At 40.0% G+C, this 15,182-nt stretch overlaps 1 protein-coding gene across 1 annotated transcript; it reads right to left on the bottom strand.

Moving 5' to 3' along the window:
• Positions 1–4,653: 4,653 nt before the first annotated feature.
• Positions 4,654–13,253, bottom strand: LOC140478607 (extracellular calcium-sensing receptor-like). Its single transcript, XM_072571826.1, has 6 exons — positions 13,153–13,253; positions 12,292–12,583; positions 7,995–8,828; positions 7,394–7,621; positions 5,692–5,815; positions 4,654–5,585 (listed from the first exon to the last, which is right to left on the bottom strand). Exons 1-6 carry the CDS (start codon positions 13,221–13,223, stop codon positions 4,654–4,656), a joined length of 2,481 nt encoding a protein of 826 aa, XP_072427927.1. The 5' UTR covers positions 13,224–13,253.
• Between the last annotated feature and the right edge of the window lie 1,929 nt (positions 13,254–15,182).

Raw genomic sequence — 15,182 nt, 5'->3', positions numbered from 1 at the left:
GGAAGATGGCTGGGAAGGCGATAGGTAGATGGTAGTGAGGTGTGATTATGATAAGTCAGTGGGAAAGGTGGAGCGGATAGGTGGGAAGGAGGATGGACGAGTGGAACAGATCAAGAGGGTGGTGCCGAGTTGAAAGGTTGGATCTAGGATGAAGTCGGGAGATTTGGAAACTAGTGAAGTCAATGTTGATGCCGTGTGGTTGAAGGGTCTCTGGGCGAAAGATGAGTTATTCTGCCTCCAGACTTTGGGTGGCTTGGATTTGGTGGTGGAGGAGGCCCAGGATTTGATGGAGTGGGAAGCAGAGTTGAAGTGGTTGACAATAGGGTGATGGTGGTGTTGTTAGGTGGGTGTATCCCAGAGATGTTCCCTAAAACACTCTGCGAGTTCGTGTTCCATCTCACTTTATGTATTAGAGACCACCCTCCTATTTATTTCTCAGTCCCCTTCCCCCCCTCCCCCACCACATTCTTGATGAAGGGCCTATGCCCAAAACATCACCTCTCCTGCTCCTTAGATGCTACCTAACCTGCAGTGCTTTTCCACTGCCATACTTTCCGACTCTATATTAGATTTCTGTCTTGTCTGTGCTTCGCGATCATTTTCCTAGCTTGACAACTTCCAAACAATTTCAAAGAAGCTAAACACATCATTTTTAGCATGCCTATCTTTTACGCTGTGTGGATAACTTTCATTCCAGCATATTATCAACTCCCCTGTTAAATATGCTGTAGATGTGCAAGCCTCTGTGATTTTAGCATCCAGTTTTGGACTAGATTTCTGTATTTTTGCTCCCACATGTTACATTATCTTGTTGAGAAAACACAGAAATACAAAGAAGCACATGATGGTTAAATGACTTCTAATGATCTTTAGATATTCCATTGGAGTTTTGCAATTTCATGTGGATGAAGCAAACGCATTCACACTGGCGTATTAATTTAACGTCATGAATTTTAATGTTAAAATGAATTGCACAATCCTTGTAAAATGCGACAACATGCGAAATTAGCTGATTTTAATACATGTAACCACAATACTAAGAATAAATCAGACTGTAAATATCTTTCATATCTTCTTTCAGCATGGGAATGAGCTTGTGAATGCAGGAGAGGATGCAATGAAGGAAGCAGTATAGAGCAAGACGGAAGACAATCACAGCAGTCAATACTTCTTCAAGATTAGAATATGAGACCAATAGTTTGATTTGTTTTTTAAGCAGTGAACGTAATGTACCACAAATGTGGTGTTGACATAATTGTCTTGTGCTGACATGTTATTTCTTTTCGACAAACGCTTTATGCCACACAATTTTTGTTTGTTTCTAATTGAAAACCAGAATGCCTCCTTAAAACAACGTTATCTTTTGGTTGATTCTCAAAATGCCTGATGACCTTTGCTAGAAAGCACAAATTTTCCAATATTGAAAAGTCATAGATTGAAAAGATAAAACTCACAATAGGATGTCAGAAGTGGTTTTGTGCCTCCAGCTGTCATTTCAATTGGAATGTTTTGATTCAAGAACGACTCAATGAGGGAATCTCAACAAACTGGATTGACATTGTAGTGCAGTACTAAGGGAATATTGCTGTTCTGGAGTTGCAAGCTTTTCAATGAGACTTTAAATCGAGTTTCTCTCTGCTCGCACATCCATATTTCAGACGTACTGTTGAAATGTTTTGTACATGAGAGCGAAGACCCAGGCATCACGTGGAAAACAAAACTTCAATCAGTTTCACTGACTACTTGTCCATTATCACATTTCGTATATTTTTAAACTGTCCTTTCCACTTTCCAGTGTTAGAATGTTGGCTGCACTTCAATCTTAATTTATGCTTTCTACTTTTGGTTGTTAGTTTCTGTGCAACTTGAGCTGCGATTTGCTTCTGGTGCACTTGGCTCTACAGTTGTGAAAATCAGGTGCGGATTTTGAATAATGTCAGCTTTAAAGTAGTCTTGGACCTCTATAGTTCAATAGTAATGCCCTTCCTCTGGGCCAGGAAGTCTGGGATTAAGACTCACCTGTTCCAGATGTATGCAATAATGTCTCTGAAAATTTTGATTAGAAATGATCTTGAAATAGTCTTGGAGGTTGATAAGGACAATTATGCATACACATAATGGGAGAGAATTCAAATTTCAGTGAATTGAATATGGGTCTGTCCGAGATGAATTTCAATCAACCATCGAATCTTGTGGTACAGTGGTATGCACCTACTTCCATTTCGACTGGGACAACACATCTATCCTGGGGCAGGCTAAGTAAAGACATGCCAGAGAATTCCTAGAGCCCTGGCACTCCAACCACAACGCCATAAACAAACACATAGATCTAGATGCCATCTATCAACCCCTCAGAAAACGAACAGGAAATGACATCACCACAAACCCCAGGAACCCCATCCAGGAGAAAGATATAAATAGAAAGCAGGAGACAACAGCTTTGCTTCACTTGGAGGTCGCCACTGATGATGTTACCTAGCCAGGTAATGAAACGTCTGGATATCAAACCTACAGCTCAGTGAGCAAACCTACACCCTAAACCTACTTCCATGTCAGATGATCCAGGTTCAGCTTCCAGCGGTCTTAGAATTGTGTCATAATGAATCTGAGCAGATTGATTAAAATAACTATAAAGTTAACTTAAACTGATTTGGGTGGAGGTGATCACCCAGCAGTATTACAGCAGGCCTGCCAATTCCAAATACCCAGGTAATGCATTGGGAACTGGGTGTCCCACCACTGTTGAAGCTGAAATCTGAACTGCACAAAACCTGGAAGTAATAGTCAAAAAATTAACTAATCTTTTTCACAGAAGTCCTTTAAGAAAAGAAAACTATTGACCAGGATGTGGTTAATTCTTTACTGCCCTTTGAAATGTCTTAGCAAATCACTGATTTGCATTAATCAATGAGATAAAGGAATTGCATCAGCTGGACCACCTGACATCCACTAAGGCACCAATATAGAGTCATAGAGATGTACAGCTCGGAAACAGACCCTTCAGTCCAACCTGTCCATGCCGACCAGATATCCCAACCCAATCTAGGCCCACCTGGCAGGACCCAGCCCATATCCCTCCAAACCCTTCGTACTCATATACCTACCCAGATGCCTTCTAAATGTTGCAATTGTACTAACTTCCACCACTTCCTCTGGCAGCTCATTTCATACACGTACCACTGTTTGCATGAAAACGTTGCCCCAAGGTCTCTTTTATATCTCTCACCTCTCACCCTAAGCCTATGTCCTCTAGTTCTGGTCTTCCCCATCTTGGGGAAAAGACCTTGTCAATTTACTCTATCCAAGCCCCTCATGATTTTATAAACCTCCAGAAGGTCACCCCTCAGCCTCCAATGCTCCAGGGAAAACAGCCCTAGCCTATTCAACTTCTCCCTATGGCTCAGATCCTCCAACCCTGACAACATCCTTGTAAATATTTTCTGAACCCTTTCAAGTTTCACAACATCTTTCCAATAGGAAGGAGACCAGAACAGCATGCAATATTCCAACAGTGGCCTAACCAATGTCATGTATAGCCGCAACATGACCGCCCAAAACCTGTACTCCATACTCTGCTCAATAAAGGAAAGTATTCTAAACACTTTCTTTGAGCAACCTTCATGATTCCTGTTAGTTATCCAATCATATATTCGTGTTAACATATGAGTCCAAAAACAATGAGCTTATGTAGTAACCTTTGATTATGTCAGCCCACTTAATGCATTTTGGGAATTCAATGCAGCAGTAGATTACAGCATCTCAGCGAGAAAATACACAAAGATGTTTCGATTAAACATATGGTACATATTATTTAAATAAGCTTAAAATGCCTGCTGGTTAGTGAGTGCATTTTACAGATACGTCATCATTTAGAATGGGAGAAGATAATTATTCGTGACCTCATTTGGAATATGTATAGGAAGCTAATTCTGAAAAAGGCCAACTATTCAGTTTTCAACAATACCACCAACATGGTGAATGCAAAATTTCCAAAATCTTCCCTCTTTCAACCACAACCATCATTCCACCCTCCCACCAGTGACCCTGGTTAATGTCAATTTTGCACAGTGATGGCAGATTTATTAAAGTGCTTTGTGAAAATGATGTGAGCAATCCATTTGGACATTTGAATAGACCAAGTTTCACAACTGAACTTTTATTCTTAGATAAAGCAAGGTCCAAATGGAATCTCCATGCAATAAAGAAGTTCAAGTCACGATTAGGAAACAAAAAGTAACTTTGATCCATCTTTCAATAAATTTAGGTTACACACCATTCAATTCTGATCACAAGAGGAACCTCAATTATCCAAATGACATAGCTGGGGAGTACATTGTTCGGATAATCAAACGATGGATTATCGAATGCCGGATAAAACAGTTTAGCCAAGCATCGGGATCTTGCCATATTGTTTGGATAATCCAAAGTTTAGACAATTGAATGCTTGATAATTGAGGTTCCTCTGCCTTGAGGTTACATGTAAATGAAATGCTGGGCAGATGTGTAAACTAGTCAAAATTATCAGCCAAACTTCAAAACTGCACATACTACAGGTCATTGCGGCTTTGATCGATTGTGTAAAATGAGTGCTGGTACAATATTGCTATTCACTATTATTATGGCAAAGTAATTATCTACTAAAATATCTGCATCTCATTTTTGAACATTTTCAAAGCTTTTTTTGGAAGCCACTGAGCCCATCATGTTCCTCTTTGTATTGTTTTCTTTCTTCAACAGAATAATATAACATTTTGGAGTAAAAATGCAAATAAGTAGACCAAAGCTGGAAGCCAAAATAGCAAATACTTCAACCACAACAGCATATTTCCCTGGTGAACTTATGTAAGCTGGAATGAAAGTTATCCAAACTGCACAAAAGATAAGCATGCTAAACGTTATGTGTTTCGCTTCATTGAAGTTATCTGGAAGCTGTCGAGCCAGAAAAGCAACCACAAAACACACACAGGATAGAAATCCAATATAACCGAGTACACTGTAGAAGGCTAATGAAGATCCTATATTGCATTCAAACACGATTATCTCATGAGAGTGACTAGTGTTTTTCAATGGATAAGGTGGAAATGCAATTAACCAGGTAGTACATATTGCACATTGTACCAGTGTGAGGATGTAAACGATCAGCCGTTGTTGTCTTGGTCCAAACCACTTCATCATATTATTGCTGGGAAAGGTTGCTTTGAACGCCATTACCACGACAATTGTTTTACTCAATACACAAGAAATGCAAAGAACAAAACTAATACCAAACACTACGTGGCAGAGCATACAAGACCAAACTGAAGGTGTCCCAATGAATGTAATTGAACACAAAAAACAAAGTGTCAGGGCAAAAAGAAGAAGGAAGCTTAACTCAGAATTATTAGCTTTAACAATTGGAGTGTGTCGGTAGATGTAGAATATTGCAAGTACAGCAACAGTGGTGCAGGCTCCAGTAAGCGCCAGTGTCACCAAAATGATTCCCATTGTCTCGAAAAAGGAAAGAAACACAATTTCTTTTGGAATGCACTGATCCCGCCTTTCATTAGATTTGAATTCCAATGGACATTTTATACATTGAATGGAATCTAAGAAGCAACACAAGACATTGTCATTACACGAAGAATCTTAAAACCTGAGCAATGAAGGCATCTAGTTTGAGAAACAATACCTTTGGCGATGGTGTATCCTTACCAGTTGTGTTACTAATTTCACCTTGTGCACATTGTATACAATCAAAACAGCAAATGGGTTGTCCTTTTCTTCCTGCTTTTCTTGTTCCTTGGTGGCAGCTTTCAGAACAAACAGCTTTAGGTACCTCATTAAGAATATGAATACAATGGTGAAGAAATGTTAGTAATTCCATGTGGCAAATGTACAACATTCACTCTGGTAACATAAAAAGACCTATTTCTGTTACGTTTGTTCAGACTGTAATTTTTGAAATACTATCAGCGTTTGTGACCTCATCATGTCCCAATAAAGTGCTTGGAATAGGTTTGCAGTTGCAGAGCCAGGACACTTTTGATGAATTCAGATTCTTGTTTTGACATCATGGATGTATTCTGGGAGCTTTTATTTTATTGAAGAAGGAAATAGGGAAAACAACTAAAAAAAAATCAGAATCAATTTGCAGTAATACCATTTAATGGCCAAAGTGAAAACCAGATTCAGAGATAAAAATGTTTTCTTCATTCATTCTTGCGATATGGTTGTTGTTGACTAGCCCAACATTAATTGTCCATCTCTAATTGGCTTTGACCTGCCTTTCTGAAATGTTGAAATTCATTTGCTATCGATATTGTGGCCATAATGTCAGAAAGGGGGAACTGAGATATATTTCAAAGTCAGGATTGTAAGTGGCTGCCAGAGGGTATAGCAGGTGATGGTGACCCATGGATTTGTTGCCAATGTTCTTCTACTTGGAAATGAGCATGAATTTGAAAGGGGCTTCCCAAACAGCATTGTTGAATTTCTGTAGTGTTTCTTGTTGGTGTTGCTACTGAGCATCTATGGTAGAGGAAGTGAATATTTTGGATTTGATGCAAAGCAAGTGGGCTGTTTTTTCCTGTATAGCTTCAAGCTTCTGCAGTGTTAACAGAACTGCACTCATCAAGGCAAGTGGGATGATTTGATCACAGTCCTGACCTGTGTCCTGTACGTGGTGGTTATGTTTGGAGACTCGAGGTGAGTTACCTATTGCGGCTTTCCTAGCATCTGGTATCCTCTTGAAACTACAACATTATATGATTAGTCCCACTCACCTTTTTGTAAATGGTATCCCCTAAGATGTTGACGGTTTCGGATTCAGTGATGCTGATGCGATTGAATAGCAAGGGGAGATGAATAGATCCTCTCCTGTTGGAGATGGTCATTGCTTGGCATTATTGCAGCAGAAATGTGTTTGTGGTCAAGATGAATATGAACCACCATGTTCCTTGTCACACAACTAATGTATCCATTGCTCCCTCAGATTTCTTGTAAACCTATGCTTAGACGTTACGTCTTTGCTCCTACATTCATTCATTTATGCAATGTATTTTAAGACACAGGTGCATTGATAACTCATTCTGCATCTGCACATTTTTCTTTCACATTTTTAATTACATCAGTTATGTGCAAAGAAATTCTGCTGTTGAAAGTGGGAGGAAATAAAATATCTCTGATCTTACAATCTGGGTTGATCAAATTAAACAATTTTCAAATTGGTGAGCAGATATTTTCTGTTTAAAAGTGCTTGATAAGTTGCAATTTATGCCATGTTGGGAAAGGGCAGTAGCGGGCACTTTGCCTATTTGATACAACAATCATCAGTTTGCTTTTCAGTTTCAGAGAACGGAAATTTAAATTAAAAATAAGGCATTTTAGAAAAGGCATGGTTCCCCACAAATCTTACCAATTTCTGACCACCACTCCAAACAATCGCCCCTTCTGTTATTGAAAATTCTTCTCCGGAACCAGCTGATGCATCATAGAGCCCAATATTTACAATGTCGATATCACCGAGGGCATTTGGTTGCCAGTTTACAATATCATATGTAGCGACAGGGTCTCCATTTTCATCAAAATAAACTTTTTCTCCGATCTTGGTTATGAAATTCACTGTTCTCATATAATATAGCAACTTTAAACAGAAAATACATAATGAGAACTTATTTACATTAATTGCAAACTTTCAACCATACATTTGACCGCATTGGATGTACGGCCTTTCCCCGGGATACGAATGCCCGGGTTACAAACGTCCGACTTACGAACGCCCTTACTTATGAACCGACCTCTGTAAAGCCTATTATTTTACCAACGTCAAGGTCATCTTTTTACCACCCAACACCACATCACTTCTTCAGCCAATGGATTAGGAAATCATAACCTCCTTTAAGTCTTTCTATGTATGCCAGACCTTCTCACAAGCAGTCAGGGCTACCCAAGATGCATTCACATATACTTACCTTATTTCTAAATACAGAGATCAAACTATGTAAAATGTTTCTCACCTGCCATGGTTGAAAATTTGAAATATTTGCACAACTCCCATTGGAGAAAGGCCCTGACCCAGTTTTACATGATGCCATGTTGTGAAGTGCATGAGCTATCGCATAAGTTGCTTTGTACACGTTATAAGTCACTCTGTATTGCAAGACATCTGTAAATTCATTTTGGATATTTTGTAAATTTTCTCTTCCTGTGCATTTTTTCAGCCCCAATTCAGGTTTTGGAGAATCTTTTTTGTTTCCATCGGTTAGAGTACAGCCAAAACAACTTTCCCAAAACCTTTTCACCAAAAGGTTCTCTGGATACAAGGATGGATGGACTTTCATTAAGAAGTCTCTCAACCCTGGTATATTGACTTTGCGAATCGCAACTCCAATTGTACCAGTTGCAATCTTTTTAGTTTCTTCTTGCGGAAGAATCAATGCGGAAACCCATGATTCACTTCCAATCCATTGTATGTCGCTAACATTTTGTCTAATCATTTCTTTTAGTAGCACACGCATGTTTGATTGTCCCACAAACGCGACGATAACTTTTGCAGAAGAGGTTTTTATGGTGTCAATTGTTTTCAGTAATTTCTCTCGAGCATGTGTTATATGAAACGACTCGGAAAAGGCTATGCAAACTCCTAACTGTTGGGCTGCCTCTTCAAATGCTTGCATTCCAAAATTTCCATAGTTATTGTCGCTCTTAATGGTCCCGATCCAGGTCCATCCAAAATGTTTCACCAGCTGGGCTAATGCTCTAGCCTGATAGTAATCACTTGGTATTGTTCGAAAAAATGATGGATATTCCTTTCTGTTGCTCAGGCACGCACAGGTCGAAAAGTAACTAACCTGCCACAAATAAAGCAAAACAAAAATTGCATTTTGATAATAATTGGTGGTTGTTTATGATATCAAGGCAAACATATCAGTGGAGAAGTGCAAATATTTCAGCTTGTACAGTGCTTCCAGGAGCGGCCCTTTGTTAAACAGAGAATATATAACTTATTTAATAATTTCAAAACATCCCATTCAAATATTCACTCCCAAGATTAAATCCAAGCATTGCTTTTTCTTTTTCTAGCTGCAACCACGCATAATGCTCAATCCTCAGAATTTAACATGAAGGACGTCTATGAACATTCTCTCTCTCTCTGTATATATACACTGGTGACCTGGGGCGATTTCTAACTTTGATATTATACAGAGGGTCCACTGTTGATCTTGTGTTTTGTGCCTTCACATTGAAGTCAATGGAGGAAAAAGAAAAGCAAGGTGTAGGATATGTGAGTAATTTTACATGACCTGTTTACACCATTGCCCAAACTTAAAATTACTCTTCAGCTTACCCCCTATTATCTTTAGCAACATTTTAAACATTATCGGTTTTTAATTCAAGTTTGCGAGGTAGAATTTTGAAGAATTTCATCCAGCTTCTGGCAGCAAATTAAGCTCACTGTCTCTCAGGCATGGTTACACTTGCTGCAGTAAGCCGGTTTAATTTAGAATTATATCAACTGCTAACATAATGTTTGCATTGTATCGTTTAGCGTTCTATTTATGCTGTGGTTTGCTGATGGGTAGGCTTTGTAGTCCTTATATTAATATGCTATGTTGCTTCCCTTTTAATGTGACAAATCCTTAATTTCAACAGTTCAAGGAACAGCGTTCTGGCTGATCACTTTGCCCCTTGACCTTTACATTAGAATTGATAACAGAGGAGTATTTAACGAATTGTAAGTATTTTTTTTTCTCAGTTTTGCCTCTTGTAGAATGCTTTTCTGCTCTTAACAAATGAAACGTGGTGGAGCATCCCGATGCTGAATTCGGTGTGACATTAGCTTATTTTTGAAGCTGCGATTTCTCTCTTGACAGATATACTTGACCTAGGTAAAAACAATGACTGCAGATGCTGGAAACCAGATTCTGCATTAGTGGTGCTGGAAGAGCATGGCACAACTGCAACTGCTGTGCCCATCCAGCACCACCAATCTAGAAGATGTCCTTGACCTGCCCAGTATTGCGAGCATTATCTGTTTTTGTTTTAAATCATGCAACAAAATTGAAAGCACACTTTTAAATAAAAACCCCTGACCGCAGGGTTCATTTCGCCAATGGGCTGTTTCCAATAAATGGGTTAAGGTTTCAGTTAAGTAGTAAGATGGACAAATGTGGTAACACACAAAGTTTTGAAAAGCAAATGACTTTATACTTAAGGTAAAAGCTGAACTGATCACTCGTAAATTGAGTTACCATGGTTCGTGATGAGAACACACCAAAGTATTGACAAGCAGATGCGTTAAAGAAAAATGGTGTCGGGTTCTTGTGGCGCTGTGATAACGTTCAGACCTGTGGACCAAATACTATCTCAGCTTGTACATTGAGTGCAATAGCATCATGAGACAGGTTGGTTAAAAATTAAGCAATGCTCCGATAAAGTAGTTAGTTTAAATATTTAGGATGTGATTCATTTACCACTTGTTGAATCTCTTCATCTGAGCAAAGGATTCACTTTGGGAAGAATAACAGGAAGGCAGAATACTGGGTCAAGAGAAAGATTCTTGGTAGTGTGGATATGCATGTACATAGACCCTTGAAAGTTGCCACCCAGGTTGATAGTGCTGTTAAGTAGGCATATGGTGTGTTAGGTTTTATTAGTAGACGGATTGAGTTCTGGAGCCGTAATGTCATGCTGCAACTATATAAAATGTTAGTGCTGCCGCATTTGGAATATTGTGTACAGTTCTGGTTGCCCCATTACAGGAAAGATGTGGAAGCATTGGAAAAGGTGCAGAGGAGATTTACCAGGACGCTGCCTGGTCTGGAGCGAAGGTCTTATAAGGAAAAGCTGAGAAACTTGGGTCTGTTCTCATTGGAAAGAAGAAGGCTAAGAGGGGATTTGATAGAGACACACAAGATGATCAGAGGATTAGATAGGGTAGAAAGTGAAAGTCGTTTTCCTAGGATGATGACATCAGCTTGTAGGAGGGGGCATAACTATGAATTGAGGGGTGATAAGTTTAAGACAGATGCCAGAGGCAGGTTCTTTACTCAGAGAGGTAAGGGCCTGGAATGCCTGCCTGCCAATACAGTTAACTCAGCCACGTTGGGGAGATTTAAACAATCCTTGGTAAGCACATGGCGGATGATGAGTTTAGACTACTTACAGAGCGGAAACAGGCCCTTCGACCCAACAAGTCCACACCGACCTGCCAAAGTGCAACCCACCCATACATTTACCCCTTCACCTTACACTACGGGCAATTTAGTATGGCCAATTCACCTTACCTGCACATCTTTGGACTGTGGGAGGAAACTGGAGCACCCAGAGGAAACCCATGCAGACCCGGGGAGAATGTGCAAACTCCACACAGTCAGTCGCCTGAGGTGGGAATTGAACCCAGGTCTCTAGTGCTGTGAGGCAGCAGTGCTAACCACTGTGCCACCATGCACAGTTAACAGGTGGGTGCAACATCGAGGGCCAAAGGGCCTGTTCTGCACTGTATTGTTCTATGTTCTATGTAGGGTGAAGGTGTAATGTACGAATATCATCAGCATATCACCATCGCCACCAGTGGTCAATAAAATCCAGGAATACATTTCGAATATAAAGATACCCCAGTCATGGTGAGCATTAAGCTATGCTTGCAGTAAAACAAAATTTCCGGTCTAGTTCACTGATATCTATCCTGCATGTGACTTCAAATGTTGTTCTCAAGAAAGGTCACTGGACTGAAACATTAACGCTGATTTCTCTCCACAGATGTTTCTAGACCTGTTGAGATTTTCCAGCAATTTCTGTTTTTGGTCCTCGTAATATAATTTCCTGTAAACCTGTCTTGCAGATGTTGCTGGAAGCCATTCAGTTCAATGATAACCTAGGACTGGAAACAAATGTTGACTTTGCCAGTACAACCCGCATCTCAGGAATTAATAAAAAAAAACCTAAAATTGCCAATTGTTAGAACCATTCTTGAATGTTTGCTTTCTTATAGGTTACTTCTGTACATTACCAAGTTTTTGAAATGAAACTTTTGAAGCACTAGCTTAGATGAAGAGGAATAATAGCTTTGTTATAAAGCTATAGCTATACCGAGCCAAAGAGCAATCAACAATAATTGTACTGGACAGTCTTACCATTCTGAATGAACATTCTAAAGGCGATGTAACTGCAGACCTTGGTCTCCTTTGGATTAACAAATTCCAAATTTTGCACAAAAGACAATAGATTAAATGACCCATATAACACCATATCTTGTACTGTTGATCCAACTTTATTCACATTGTAACCGAGTTAGTGAACACCATATCTTACCATAGGGATTCTGAAGGTACCAATGGAAGGTGCTATTGCTAAAGACCTCGTAGATCCAGAATCAGCGACAATGGCAGAAACAGTGGAAGAGTTTTTACAATGAACAGAGGGCGTGTTTGCCTTGGGTTTGTTCAGAAACGCCATAGCTGCTTTCAGCGATAACTGAGTCAACTGACAAGAATCGTACAGCTGGTATCCCAGCATGACACCAGGAAGTAAAGCTGTATCGTTATTTATTTCCTCAACTGCAAAAATCATCGCCAGTGCAAAACGGAAAGGTCTGAACTGAAAGCTGCAGAGAAGGTGAAAAAACAAACTTTTAAAAATACACAAAAAATAACAATAGCAGTTATTTCTGAGAGAACTACCATGTAGCTATTATTCGTTACAATTCAGTGATAACACCACTAAATTGGAAGTTAATGAATATATGCTTTAATGCAGAGCCTTGAGCATAAAATCTTAACTGACATTATACAAAGATCTGACAATGTCTTCAATTTCAAATAAGTCATTCAGCGGATCCGCCACCTTCCTTCTCAGGTCCAATAGAAGTATTTCAAAGAAAAGGAGACCCGCACTTAACCCACACTTCGCCTTTATTTCAAAATTCTAAATGTGGGTTTTGAGTTTTGAACACAAGCCCAATTGTGGGAGCTTGCAGTGCATACATTGCTGTATTACCATGTGGCAACCTTGAATAAATTGCAAAAGTACCTGTTTGATAATGAAGCAATTTGGGACAATGCTGCAAACGTAAAGCAAACCAAATATCTTAAATTCACAAATTCATTCAGAAAGTAGTCATACAAACCCGTGAAGCAGCATGAGGGTAGATATTTTCCAATTTATTGAACCGACCTGATGCATTTTGCTGGCTCCGGATGATTGCTGAACATGAGTTGCCGATGCTCAATGTGGTAAGAATGCATCGCAAAAATTCCACCTAATATGACATCTCCATCCTTCGATAGACCCAGCAAATCAGACCTACCCCAACGTTTGCAAGTCTGCTCATTACTGGTCCATGCCAAGGCTAGAGCAGAATTCATCACGAAAAGGACCGAATAATGCATCTTTGGCAGGGCAAATATTTGTTCTCGGTTTACAGGAGGATAACTGATTTAATATAAGTTCTAGCTATTTCATTAAACACGCCATAATGAGCACCAAACTGAATTCAATCTCTAATGACCATCAAAAAAATTACTTGGCTGGTCCCTGACGAAAACACAGCACCACTTTAATCAACATGAGACTCATGAAGAAAATAATTGAAAATGCAGTCAACTGCGTTGCTTCAATCCAATTAGGATGACACAGTGGTTAGCACTGCTACCAGGGACCCGGGTCCAATTCCAGCTTCGGGCGACTGTCTGTTGAGTTTACGCATTCCCCCCATACCTGCGTGAGTTTTCACCGGATGCTCAGGTTTCCTCCCACAGTGTAAGATGTGCAGGTCGATAGATCCTCAGAACTCTGAAGTGGTCTTCTAGGAGAAAGTCTGAGGTGTATTTTCCAGTGGAATTGAGGACCTCAAAACTAGAAGTCCAGCAAGCAACAGGAATACTATCCTCACCTCCCTTCAGCTGTCCTCATATTCTGTGGGCCACGCTAAGTCTGGTCAAACCATTGTTCGTTGTGCCTCATGCAAATTCTCGAATGCGCCAAAGCCTGCCACTTCTGGATATGGAAACTATCCACTCTGTTTCAGATGATTCAAAAGGACAAAATATTTCAAACATCTGCAGCAACAAAATAAAACAGAAATTGCTGGAAAAGCTCAACCAATCTGACAGTATCTGTGGAGAAAAATCAGAAATATGTTACTGGTCGAGTAACCCTCCCAAAGATGCTGCCAGAACTGTTGAGCTTTTCCAGCAATTTCTGCTTTTGCTCCTGATTTACAGCAGCTGCAATTCTTTCGGTTTTTATCAAACATCTAGGAGACAGCGAGGATGGCAAATGCTGGAGAATCAGAGATGATATAGCATTCTGCTGGAATAGGTGTAGCAGGTCAAGGAGCACCCCAGGAGCAACAGAGTCGATGTTTCAGGCAGGACTCTTCTTCAGGAGAAGGGTAAGGGGAAGGGAGTTGAGATTATCTATCAAGCTTCTTCCCCTTCCCCAGCCCTAAAGAAGGTTCCTGCCCAAAACATCGAATCTCTTGCCCCTCGGATGCTGCCTGACTTCCTGTGCCTTTTCCAGTACTATGTTTTATTAAACATCTGCATTAAACTTCTGATTTCGATAGTTTAGGCAAATGGTCCAAGAAATGGGTGATGAAATTCAATGTGAGCAAATGCAAGGTCTTGCACTTTGGAAAAAAGAATACAGGCATGGACTATCTTATAAATGATGAGAAAATTCATAAAACCAAAATACAAAGGAATCTGGAAGTGTTCGTACAGGATTCTCTAAAGGTTGACTTGCAGGTTGAGTCCGTGGTTAAGAAAGCAAATGTAATGTTGTCATTTATTTCAAGAGGGTTGGAATGTAAAAGCAGTGAGGTGCTACTAAGATTTTATAAAGCTCTGGTTAGGCCCCATTTAGAATACTGTGTCCAGCTTTGGGCCCCACACCTCAGGAAACACATACTGGCACTGGAGCATGTCCAGCAGAGATTCACAGAGATGATCCCTGGAATGTTAGACCTAGCATACGATGAACAGCTGAGGATACTGGGATTGTATTCATTAGAGTTTCAGGAAGTTGTGGAGAGATCTAATGGAAATTACAAGGTAATGCATGGCTTAGAAAGGGTGGACACTGGTAAATTGTTTCCACAGGCGGGGATACTAGGACTCGTGGGCACAGCTTTAGAATTAGAGGGGGTCAACTTAGAATGGAAATGAGGAGACATTTCTTCAGACAGAGAGTGGTGGGCCTGC

The sequence above is a fragment of the Chiloscyllium punctatum genome, chromosome 6, assembly GCF_047496795.1.
Source record: "Chiloscyllium punctatum isolate Juve2018m chromosome 6, sChiPun1.3, whole genome shotgun sequence".
Lineage (NCBI taxonomy): Eukaryota > Metazoa > Chordata > Chondrichthyes > Orectolobiformes > Hemiscylliidae > Chiloscyllium > Chiloscyllium punctatum.
Note: the sequence above shows the minus strand (reverse complement) of the source record. Positions and strands in the feature narration are given on the sequence as shown.

What these genes read in the sequence shown, in the direction of transcription:
- LOC140478607 (XM_072571826.1), bottom strand. Translation starts at nt 13,223, where the DNA reads ATGCATTCTTACCACATTGAGCATCGGCAACTCATGTTCAGCAATCAT. An exon ending in CAAATTTTCAACCATGGCAG is followed by an intron (nt 7,622 to 7,994) that starts GTGAGAAACATT and finishes TTCTGTTTAAAG; the next exon opens with TTGCTATATTATATGAGAAC. An exon ending in TGAAATTAGTAACACAACTG is followed by an intron (nt 5,586 to 5,691) that starts GTAAGGATACAC and finishes GTTGCTTCTTAG; the next exon opens with ATTCCATTCAATGTATAAAA.